Source organism: Fringilla coelebs, assembly GCF_963513975.1.
Source record: "Fringilla coelebs genome assembly, chromosome: 1".
NCBI classification, from domain to species: Eukaryota; Metazoa; Chordata; class Aves; order Passeriformes; family Fringillidae; genus Fringilla; species Fringilla coelebs.
Window position 1 is genome coordinate 136,530,793 of NC_140028.1, and position 12,827 is coordinate 136,543,619.

The window sequence follows — 12,827 nt, forward strand, 5'->3', positions numbered from 1 at the left end:
GAATCAGGGGAGGTTTATGTTGGATAGTAGGAAAAGGTTCTTCACCCAGAGGGGGCCAGGCCCTGGAACCAGCTCTCCAAGGAAACAGTCACAGCACCAGCCTGGCAGAGTTCCAGGAGCATTTGGACAATACTCTCCAGCACATGGTGTGATTCTTGGGGTGTCCTCTGCAGGGCCAGGAGTTGGACTTGATGATGCTGATGAGTTTCTTCCAAGTCAATATATTCTGTGATTTTATGACCTGTAGGAGTTCACTTACATCTATGTCAGAACAATGAGCAGCCAGATCTCTCTTTTTTAGATACACAGCTTTGTGGACTGTGAAGGATAATTTCAGTTTAGGTACCACAGTGGTCCAAAGCTATATACTGTTTGAATATTCTAGATGGAAAAAGATATTGAATCTCATTCAAATTAATGTCTATGGTTCAGTGCATTATCAGCACTTCTAGCATCAGAGGCTGCAAATGAGTTAATTATGTTTACACTTTTCTGATACTATTTTCTCCCTGGACATCCTTGCTTAGATCAGGATAGCTAATGCTCTTAAATGAAAATCCACCTTCAGCCCCACTGGTTTACTCATACACAGAAATCTATGGGTGACTGAGAAAAGCATATGCCACTTCAGACTGCATGGAAAAAAAGATATCCATTAGCGTGTCCTACTTGTTTGTGTTCAGTTGGCACACTGGTGATGGAGCTAATTAAGCACTTTGCTGTATGGTGCAGCTTCTGTCCAGAACGGAATTGCACATTTTAATAGGAAACATATGGCTCTTGACGTCCTACACTGGTTTCATGTAACCAACCTACTGCTGAGCTGCATTACCTCCTGGCTGCCTCTTTCTGTTGAGTCAGGATGAATCTTGAGGAATGAGCCTCTTCATTTGTGTTTTAATAAGATCCTCCCATGAAGCAATTTTTCAAAACCCCAGTCAAGGTTGTTTACAGTCAGATTCCCCTCAGCTGGCATGGGGAACTACAGGCTGCATGGTACTCTGGGGAGGTGGGAAAAATGCAACTTTGGAATTGTGATCTTGGAGCTTTGCCCTCCTTGGAAGTTTCCTCTTGGCAGGGCAGTTACTGTATCACATCAGTCTATACAGTGAAGTGAAGTGAAGTGAAGTGAACACACCAAGATTAGAGCAGTTCAACCAGCCCTTCTTCTGGGGTAGCCTTCGTTTCCTCCAGTCTAATGAAAGAATTGAAATATTTACTGGCTTGCTGCTGTTCCCCTTCCCATCCACAGATGGATGATTTACTCTCTGAGTGAACAAGGGTCTTCAAACAGGTGACAATAATAAAAAGAAAAATGGCTGTAATCACCTAGCAAAGCTCCAAGATAAGCAAGTAAATGTAAGGAGTGTAAGTGTTCTGTCATATGTTGGACATCATGGAAATCTGTGAGAATGTCCTGGATGAAATTTGGTACATTTATTTGGAATCAGTGTTTCTTCCAAGTAATATACACCAGTAGCTTAGAAAAGCTAGAATTTTTGGGGGGTCATTTACTTCATCTACTCTTAAAGGGTCAGCTTAATGACAGGTATGGTTTTGGACATGATTCTGATCATATGAAATAAAATCTCAACTAGACATGGATCTATACACCAGTTTCATAAGTATCCTGGTGACAGATCTCTTGTTCCTTTTTTGCAGTATTCTCTAATGGATTTGTTATCCAAAATGGTTGTTGGCCAGCCCCATTTTGTCAGGTGCATCAAGCCCAACAATGACCGGCAGGCAAACAAGTTTGACAAAGAGAAAGTGTTGGTTCAGCTGCGTTACACGGGAATTCTGGAGACAGCGCGGATCCGAAGACAGGGTTACTCACACCGTATACTCTTCGCTAACTTCATAAAACGGTAACATCAACGTGAAGAAGCTCTTTTCTCTCCTACAATTGCCATCCAGTGCTTGTTAAGCACCTGCATTGTTGTTGGCATGGTCTTTGAAAAAAAATACAAGGATGTTTCCTGTGACAAAGAAGGTTATAGACGGAATGACCAAGAGTAGTTCAGGCACAAGATTAGTAACCTGGTTTTGATGGGTAGGGAAAGATGATGAATTACAGATTTTTCAGGCTCTCTAAGCATTTGGGTAGAAATTTACTTGCTTATACTCTGCAAGTTTCTTCAAGGAGTTCAGTATTAGAAATGCATTACTTCAAATAAAAGCCAAGAATTTGCAGCCACACCATCCAAGGAGCACCACAGTTTCTCTAGCTCCCAAGCTCCAGCACTGTGCAACATCTGCTTATGCAAGGGTAGATGATGGTTTGGGATTCCTAGTCTAGGGCTGAAAAGTTCATTGAGTGCATAGTGTTGTTTAAAATATAATTTGTAATATTAGTCACTTCTGTTAAGAAGCAGAATAATGAACTCAGTGTGGTTGTATTATTCCTTTATCTACCTTCTTCCTCCACCCCAAAAATCTGTACTTCTCTCTTACAAATAAAGACCCTGAGTATTTGTCTCAATCAGAACATAGCTGTGGGGAAGGGAGATCAAAACTGGGAAGAAGCAAGCATCACCTCTTTGGACAGAAGCACTTAAAAGAAATAGTGCACTAGAAAGAGAGAGCTAGTAGCCGAGTGCTGCAGGTGCATGAGATGAGAGGGGAACAGCAAAGGGATGTTTTTAAAGCCCTGTTTCTGGAAAAAATAATCCTGAAACTGCTGCTGTTTTGGAAGAATGCAGCTTTTAGAAGAGTGCAGCATGGAAAGAGATAGTTATCACTACAAGATGTGCTGTAGCTTTTGGTAACAGATTTTTATTTAAAAAACCCCAAACTTAACTGTTCAAGTAACATAGATAAAAGCAGTAAACATAATGGGGTAGCTCTCTAGAGACTGTGCCCCTGATTACAGTGAGGCTGTGCAGATCTCTGGCACTGAGGATGTGGCCCTCAAAGGAAAAAGGATTTTTATTAAATGTATGTCTTATTTTGGGTTTGGGATTTTTTTAGTAGTTGAGGGTTACAGGTAGACTTGAGATAATGACATTATTATTTGGTTGTAATAGAAATAAGCCAATTCATTGTGTTTTACAAGGAGAAAAAAAAGGGAACTGTAGGTAATAATGAAGAAATTGACATTGTCTCTTTTATTATTCCATGAGCAAATTGTTACCATCATTTAAAGCTCGTAAACCCAGGCTTTGTGTTTAAAGGCTGAATAACAAGAAAAAAAACAGAATGTACTGTCAGGAAGCACACATAATTAATGTAATTTTCTTAAATTAAAAAGCCAAGATGGATATGGTTCATTTTGTTATAGAGCATTTTGGAAAGTCCTGGAACAAACAAGTATTTTCTATCCAGCAGCTGAGCTGGTGTATCACAGGTAATTTTTATGAGTGAGCATCGTGACCTCTTTTCCTAGTCAGAATTAATTCTGAGTAATGAGTTTGCCAGATTAAGTGCTTACAGATGATGTGTCACAATGGCACTTACATGTTCAAAAAGGATCTGCAAAACTGATTCCAAGGAGCTAACAAGAGCTGGGATGCATCTCAGCATCTATTGAGATATTAAGTATCTCAAAGGCAGATGGTCTAGCACATGAGACAAGATAGGAAATTTTCGTGACATTTCTAAATATGAAATAATATAATTTAGGCAGAAAAGCTTTTAAAATATTTTAATTTTATTTTTATATTGCCACTGAAATCACTTTCACAGTATGTAGTGAGCAGGAAAGAAATGTTGTGCTATTCTACTTGGGCTGAATTCTTTTTAAAAACCTTCTGGTGTTGGTATAGAATTAAAAAACCCTCCAGGGTGTGCAATATGTCACTCATCCACTTTTGATTGAGTTTCTTAGTACTGTGTATAAATAACTGCACTTTCTTTCATATGCTGATTTGGTTTTTTCAGTGCTATGCTTTCTTTCATGCAATTGTTTTTATTATTTAAAAGAATGGTTTAAATGTTTTTGCATGTATTATCCTCCATTAATCAAATAAGGAATCATGCATTTGTCTTTAGGTATTACCTCATCTGTTACAAAACAAATGATGATCCTCCAGTCAGCCCAGAGACCTGTGCTGCCATCTTGGAGAAAGCCCACCTTGACAACTGGGTTCTTGGAAAAACTAAAGTAATTTTTTAATATACTGTGTCTTCTTCATTGCAGTATGCCATTGTTAACATATTAAACAATTTGTTTTCTCACCCTTTTGGTTGGAGTAGCTCTTGGTCTCTACTCTTTTTAAAAAGCAAAGTCCTTAATATACACCAGGAATGTGTTGGTGACCCTTGTGCTAGATTCATTTTTCAGGACTTTTGTGTGTTTCATGCTTGATAAAAGCAGTTTAGTAAATAAACTATGCTTTAGGTTTAAAATTGGGAAACGGAGAAATTGAAGGTTCCAGATTTGGATCATGTTTATGTAATGTACATTAGATTTGTGAGGTTAACAAAACTGTCGGCCTTGTAGTTTTGAAAACAAATTTATAGCTACAGACTGAAGGTTTGCACTGGAACTTTAAAAAATCTTGCCATAAAAAAATTAATAAGCAGGGATTGATGAAAGATGCTGAAGAGAAGAGTAAGGTAAACTAATATCCCAAACAATGAAAATGTTATCTCTAAGAATTATCCTTTAGGTACTACAACTGAAGGGTCTGTTCATCCCTTGAAACCAACTTGTAACTCTTGCTGATGTTAAATGGATCGAGTGAATAAAAGGCAGGGAAGGTAACTAAAACTTTTGTTTGTTTCTCTTTTTAAGGTATTCCTCAAATACTATCATGTGGAGCAGCTGAATTTAATGCGGAAGGAGACAGTTGATATGATTATTTTGATTCAAGCTTATGTCAGAGGGTGGCTGGGTTCGAGGAGATACAAAAAGATAAAGGAACAAAGGGAACAAAGTGCTATTAAAATACAGTCAGGTAATAGCTTTAAAACATTTAACATTTTGCTTAAAGCTAGTGCATGTGTACAGTTGATAGATGAATGTGCATGCTGGATGTGGATTTTGCTCTTTTCCTGCTGTTACATTTGACAAAATATACTTGGTCATATCTGTTCTTATGAAAAAAAATTTCTTTTAACCCGGTTATGACAATCTCTTTACTGAAATTACATTTATCAGTGTTATACTTAAAAGGCAATTTTAAGAATGGAAGGATGTGATTGCACAGATGATACTCTTGTTAATAATATTCTGGCATGCACTGACAAGGTTGTATAAAGCAATAATGAAAATAAAATATATTAACTGTCCTAGATAATAAGGCCAATTACCCTGTTGATGGAGGCATCAACTGATTTTTTAATACTTTTAAAGATAATCTTATTTTGCATTCTGATTATCTTGTGTTTTATATTCATTTATTTCATAATAACTTTATTACCCAGAAAATGTATTTTTATGTAGATTTACTATTTGTGCTTGTTTGCCGTGTTTTCTGAAACATAAAGCCTGCAAAATATTTATGAACATTTTAATAGAGGTCTGTAATTCCAGAATATTTTTATTCTTTTTTGTACCTAGTGGATTACCTAGTTTTTAACATCTCTTTTCAGTTTACAGGGGGTTTGTTGCTCGTAAAGAATACAAAAATGCAAAGCATAATAAAAAAGTTGAAGAATACATGATCAAATTTCAAGCAAGTAAGAACTGTTTGCTTTCTTGGCTTTTAATGTCTTATCCATACACAGTATGTTGACCCAGATTTTCACTACACTGATTGACTATGCTCATCTGCATGTTCTGAGGTATAACTTATCTATTATATGTGGCTGAAATGGGTGACTCTATTCTCTTACCTGTACCTCAGAGTGATTTAGGCATTTTCCACTGCTGTGAAGTGGGATGCTCAAATGCCATAGCAAACTTTGTCACTCCTACTCTGAGAACTACAGCTGCCCAGCTGTGGGTGTTGTTGAATCCCACTCAACACTGTCTGCATATCAAGGGTGCTGCTCAATTAGGAATTGGGTTTGTTATGTATCAGTAATGGTTATATTTGGGAAGACTGCAAGCTGTAAATTCATTCATGTCTCTTCTTTTCTGCCATCCCTTTGTTTCTCTTTTGCAGCCATAATGACCCTGGGCCCAGGTGTTGCTATGGGATACCCCTTTTTCCTCCCTGTACTTTGGTTTTCCCTGTCCCTGCAGAGACATCCCCAAGCTAGACACAGTCTAGGCAGCTCTGAAATCAGGAGCAGTGTAACTGGAGAGATACAGGACTGAAGGCCAGGTTGGATGGGGCTCTGGGCAATCCCATCTAGTGGAACTAGATGATCTTTAGGATCCCTTCCAACCCAAGCCATTCTATGATTTTATGATTCTATAAAAACAGCTGGCACAAATCTGCACAGCATTTTCAGTAATTACAAAGGTGGTAACCCAAATATAAGCTACTGTTGCCAGTACCCAGGCTATCTAGATTTAAACAACCTCAGATATGCCTTCATGAGTATATACCACCACCAGTGTTGGTTTTAATCATTGTCAGATGCGTTCGTTAATTGCACTGGACCAGTGAGTACTGAAGATTACTTCACTGCAGTTGGTAGAACTTCATCAGTATAGAAAACAGTCTAAATCCAGCATAAAATCCAGTAATGTGCCAATAATTATTACACATCTGAATGCAGCTAATTATATTATGATATTTAGCAAATACAAAAGTATAAACTTACCATTTTACTCTGTTAATGTCCCAAATGTTTATTTTTGTCCACCTTCTGTCATGTCTGCAGTTGCATTTCAACTTCTTCAATGCACAAGAAGCCAAAATTCAAACAAAGTCCACTTTTACTTAGCTCTCTCCATTTTTCCCCCATTTATTTCTAAAGCAATTCAAAACTTCTCTTTCAGTTTGAAAGCAAAGCTTAGACAGCAACTATATCATTACAAACTTCTCAGAAAACCTCAAAAGTGAACCAGAATAGTCTAAAAAGACCAGATGTAGCTTATATTGCCATGCCCATTGATAACTTGATTTGTTTCAAAACTACTCCTCTTGAGTTGCTTTTATATGAAAGTGGAAAGAGAATTGTCTCAGAAGTCCAAGAAACTCAAGAAGTATTCCAAGTGCTTTACAATTTCCACTTTTCTCAGGCTCTGTCAGACTGCAATATAAAATCCAATCGTGCTACTTCCAATAAGTGTTTGTGTTTCTTTGTCCTATATCCAGTTACCAAGGTGTAATTTATACCCATTTTATATGGTGCTTCTTACATGGATTGACTGCACCTAGTGGAGCCCAAGCTGGTCTAAGTTATGAGTAGGGAATGCTAAAGCACATAAAACTTAGCACTAAGTTATATGAATGAGCTGGAACAGACTGCTAATGCTGCCTTCTTATTTTTGAGTGAGCTTGACCTTTTCAGTGTGATGCAAAACACCCTCAGCAGAGTTGAGAAAGAGAGTCCCATAGATACCATGTCCACAGGGTATTTAAATCACCTGAATCCACTATCCCCATACTCTTGGTACTGCATTTGGAATTAGAGTTCAACAGAAATATTTTGACAAAGCATTATGTTATTTTTATTTTTGCCAGGGATTAGCAGATTTGGGCTGAATCCCTAGAATTGCAATTTGTCCAAATCACAGCACTGTGGAGACTGTGCCAGTTCCCATTAGGAAATTATTTGCAAGTTCAAAAGTTTTTGAAGCAAAATTCTGAATGCAATTCAGTTTCTGATTAGGACACTTCAGTGTAGATGTCTAAATGTGATCTAGGTGTCTAAACTGCTGTTTTAGTCAGTAGAACCTAGGGTTTGAATAATTTTATTTAAAATCAGCAAATGCTCAGCTCATTTGCCCTCATATCGGTATCTAGTGTCATTTGTGGTGCCCTGGTTATCTGGTCTGGCCTCCAGCTTTCTTTCACCTGGTATACCCAACTTTTCCTGTCCAGAAAGTCCCATCTGTCCTGTTCTTTCAGCCAGCTCCATGTGGATGCCTTGCTATCCTGGAGCACTTCAGATGGCACCAGATACCAACGTGCTGGCAACTGCATCAAGGCCCCAGTGACCCGTCAGCACCTACGTGGCCCAGGGAAGGCCCATGTTTGAGTCCCTATTTCTGGTTTGAGTCCCTATTTCTAACCAGAAAATTAACTTTGTGCCTCCCACAAAGCACAGGTAGGGAGTTTCTCTGGCACAGTTCCCCTGGGTACTGTGGAGCTTAGCACATCTTTCATGCTGAGCATTTTCATTTTGAATAATCAGTCTTTGCAGAAGGAGCATGAGCTTAGTCTTCTGTAACTGCTGAGCTATAAAATTCTCAGTTTCTCTCTGATCTATTGAATGTTCAGCTAATTCCAAGCCTGTGCCAGTTGACAGCCTGGTAATCTCTATAGGCTGATAATCAGACATTTCCCATGGAAAAGACAGAGTCAAATCAATTGCCTGAATCAGGCAAAGCAGGTACATTAAGCTCAGAGTACTGTGTTCTAGAGGCACTTGTATAGCTCTGTGCTTCTGTTTTATTCTGCATCTTCCTATATTTTCTTTAGTCCAACAAAATATGAAGAAAGAGCTTGTTTGTATCCTCATGTAGAAGGGGTACAGCTTTCTGAAATCTCAAAAAGGTTTTATGGGAGTAATTTCAGATGAAACATAATCATAATAGGCACCCTGGTCTGTATTTCCTGATTAGCTTTTGTTTAATGCTGTTAGTATTTGACTGTCTGAAATGTATGTGGCACCCATTGCTTCTTGCCTAAGGTTGTTTTGCATTACAATTTGTATCAGTTGCCAGAGGATACTTACTCAGGAAGAAGAGAAAAGAACTAACTGAAACAAGAAACAAAGCAGCGATAACAATTCAGTCTCACTACAAGGGATATAAGGAGAGGAAGGTCTTCAAAAGCAGGAGGTAGTGTTATTTTCTCTTATGTCACTCAAACGTGTCCCTTTCCAGTAATTACAGCACTGAATAACAACATTATAAGATAAGAGTGAAGAAAATTAGGATTATTCTAGATGTGTATGCAGAAGTAATGTATATTTATGTGAAGGTTTTTAATGGCAGTAGCCAATTTTCTTATCTTTTCAAACCCAAGGAATAAAGGCACATTAAGGAGAAAGATCAACAACACTGTACCTACCTGTAATGTTAATGTAACCTATAGATGAGTCTGTTTGGAATTAGCTCATAATAAAAAAATGTTCAGACAAGGATGAGAGAGATATCTGCAAGGAGCTGTTCTTGTTTTAAAACACTGTTCAGGATAAGTAAAGGTGATGACAGAGGAACCACAGAATACCTTTAGGATTGTGTGTATATATACATTCTTGAAATGCTAAGAGGTTTATGTCTTATGTTTTGTTACCATTTAAATTAATTATTTACTGTTTTATCTTATTATTTATTAATTCTTTAGTGTTTTACACAAGCTAGATTCTCTTCCTGGCAATGTTCCATTAAGTTTAACAGGGATGTCCCTTTAAACTTAAGAGATGATGATGTTGATGATAATAATATTATCCCTTTTTCACTTTAAGAGATACTACTGCTACTACTGCTACTAATACTAATACTACTACTACTAATAATAATAATAATAATAAAACAAGAGAAATCGCTATCTTTAATTCCAGTTATATGCACTAAATCTTTCCCATGTTGCAATGTATCAAATTGTCAGTTTGTACACAAAGACCACCAAAGGTAGTTGTAAAGTTGTCTCTATTCTTCATCTCCTTCAACTGTAATTTTTGCCCCAAACTGTATTCCATTCAGGGAATCACTTAGAAAGCAAGAAATTGAAAATGCAGCTATTAGCAAGAAGGAAAATGATGAAGAACTTCAAGATCCTGAGGAAAGTCCAACTGAGAGTGCCCTCCCTAGAACAGAAGAAGAAGCAGCTGCCATAGCAGAGGATGAATTATCTGCCGTGGAATTCCTTGAAGCACAACTGCAACCAGCTCAAAGTGATACACTGGAAGAAGTAGCAACTGAGGAGACTCAAGATGAACCTGGTGCTGTCACTGACAGCAAGTACTCTGGGTACAGTGACACGGGGAATGGAGAGGAGCAACAGCAAACATCTAGTGAAGGAGAGGCAGCTCCTGTGAAGCAGAACCTGGCAGTAGAAGAGGTTAGTGAAGGTGAAGAACAGGACTCTTTGGAAGAGTTACCCAGCAAATCTTCTGTCAAAACCTCAGCTGAACCTAGACCCCAGCAAGAGCAAAATAATCAAGACACACTCAGTGCAGACTGGCAAAATCAAGAATCTGCTGTGGTCCAGCCCAGGACCGACAGGGATGTGGAAAGAAGCTACCTAAAGCATGAAGCAGTGATGCCTACAGGAAGTAAAGGAATCACAAGAAAAGAGTCACTAAGAAGAGGCTCATGGAAGCAAGCTGAGGCAGAAAAGCAAGGTTCAGAAGACAAAGAGAAGGCAGCAGTAGTAATTCAGAGTAATTACCGGGGTTACAGAAGGAGAGGACAACTCAGAAAAGAAGGGAAACTACCTTGCAAAAGTCAAGAAAAAACAATAAAGGAGCCTACAGAAGCAATGCCCGTTCAAAATAACAATCCCCAAACAACAAAAGCTAGGGAAAGCACCAGTACAGAGGCTGAAGACTCTAAGACACTGAAGGGAGACTCAGAGAAAGAGGCTTGTGATTTGGCAGCCTTTTCACGACAGGTAAGAAGCTTGTAAACAATGTAGGTGGAGCATAATACTCTGAGCATGACAGAATGGCAAAGTTATTTTACTGACTTCTATGGCACCAAGGTTTTGCTCTCTCAACTAAGACAGAGATTTTGTAATGTGTGTTCTTTGAAAATGCGTATTTTGGTTTGCAAGAGAAAACAGCCTTTTCAGGAAGGAGGAAACGTCAAACAGTACTGGTAAACATAATGTTAATCTGCTTTAAGTTAAATGCAGCAGCTTTCAAATGTTTGTTTACCCATCAAGGTCCCTACAATTCAGTACACTTGTGAAATGTCCCTGTAAATGAAACTAAAGCTGCTGTGCCAATGTCAGAGACTTGCACATGTGCAGAGAAATATGCCTACAGCTGTAGAAGCACTCTTGCATCAGCAAGGCACCATCTGCCCATGTGTGTGAACCAATGAAAAGTAGCTATAGGACTGGACTGCAGTGCTGAGTTTCCTATATGTCTGTTTTTCTCATCTTCTTTTCTTTTTCAAGAAATGAGGAGGTAAATGTGGTAGAGGTGTGCACTGCAATCAGTGGAGCAATACCTTTTAAATTAATTCTCTAGTCCACTGTTTTACCTTTGATTACCTTAGAACATGTATACATATTTCTGTAATAATGTAAAAAATATATTTTTTCAGATATCAAAATTATCTGAAGATTACTTAGCATTGCAGCAAAAACTGAATGAAATGATCATGTCCCATCAGCTGAGACCTGTGATGATGTCCAAAGATAAGCAAGCTAATGGCCGGCTTTCTCCTCATGTTTGTCAGTCAGGTAATGTTTAACCTTACTGTTGGCAGAATTTTCGTTTGTAAACAGGACTGACAAGAAGCTACTCCTGGTCATGTCAGGGAACAAGCAGATAAATTAATTCCAGCTGCTCATATTACTCTGGCTGTGTATTTTTGTACTAAGCCCCATATCAGTACGTGTCTGGAACACAGTTTCCAGAGAAATACCCAAGCCTAGTTGGGATTTATGTATTTACCCTTTTTTTTGGTCTTTTGTTTCAGTGCTGCTTAGGATTGCTGAATGAATCTAGACACACAATTTCTAGAAATACTTTAGTAAAATTCCATATTGGCTCTTGTTAACTCAGTTGTCTCTCAATTGTGTGTGCTACTGGTATGAAATGGGATTATGCTTTCAAAACACAACAGGTTTTTATGTAAATATGCAAAACTAATTACTAAAGTTTATGACATATATGCTGAGTGAATTTTTAGCTATCCCCAGATACAACTGAGGTTATTCAAAACCTGTAATTCCTACCCATGTTGGTGGGTATGTTGCATGTATTGCATGTATTGTAATTGCATGTAAAGTTTTATTAATATTCAGCATCCATTTAACTCACACATTTAAGAGGGTGTGATCTCTAGAAATTCACTCCAGAGTTTTTTATATTCTGGTTAACATGGGCAGTGAAGGTTCCCAAAATGCAAACATGCTTGGAGCAGCTTGGGTGGCAGTGGGGAAGAGTACTAGGAAGATAAAGAGGACATGGGATTCTGAGCATGCAGATCATTAAGACCTGAGCTCCACCAAAAGGACCCCAAAGACCTGACTGAGCTGCTGAGACCTCTTCTGTCAGAATAGATGTAACAAGGAATTTTCTCAGTTCATGTCCTGGGCTGCAGATGTGGAAGAAGATGAGGGAAGATGGGGAAGATAACTGGCTGTGTCTCCATTTGTGTGGCAGGGCTTGTGTGAGCTTACTGCACTGCCTCTGGGGAAGAGCTGGGATAAGATCTAGACTGTCTCTCACTGCCCAGAGCTAGTTGTACTATTTTCATTATAACATTGTGGATTCAGTTGTCATGTGTGATGAAATTTCTTTCTGTTCCCATGACTACATTGAAAAGATCTTAAAAGTACTTCAATCCTGCTTTGGAGTCCTCTCAAATGGGCCAGCTGCTAAAATGAGGGCTTGGTGTTTACACCTCTTAAGTGCAAACCAGCTGCTGGTAGGTAATCTGTGTAGTTCAGCCTGTTACTAAGACCAAAGTCTGCAAGAAAAAAGAAATGGGAAATGAAAAACTAGGTGCCGTGACCTTTCATTAAACACAGAGCAAGGTTTGTGATTGTCATTAATGGTCTTATATTGAGTTCTCTACTAAATACTGCTGACAAAGTTTTGACAATAAATAAAATAAATACTGCTACTAAATTTTGACAAAA

General features: G+C 38.3%; 1 protein-coding gene across 1 annotated transcript in view; it reads left to right on the forward strand.

Annotated features, from left to right (window-relative positions):
- LOC311156519 (myosin-IIIa-like) overlaps positions 1-12,827 on the forward strand; it is a gene marked incomplete at both ends in the record, with an annotated part of 65,624 nt that overhangs the window by 38,752 nt on the left and 14,045 nt on the right. The window contains 7 exons of the mRNA XM_084210517.1: positions 1,663-1,868; positions 3,991-4,102; positions 4,736-4,898; positions 5,536-5,622; positions 7,884-7,995; positions 9,713-10,622; positions 11,282-11,420. Coding sequence (XP_084066643.1) covers positions 1,663-1,868; positions 3,991-4,102; positions 4,736-4,898; positions 5,536-5,622; positions 7,884-7,995; positions 9,713-10,622; positions 11,282-11,420 — 1,729 coding nt within the window. The remainder of the gene's footprint in view (positions 1-1,662; positions 1,869-3,990; positions 4,103-4,735; positions 4,899-5,535; positions 5,623-7,883; positions 7,996-9,712; positions 10,623-11,281; positions 11,421-12,827) is intronic.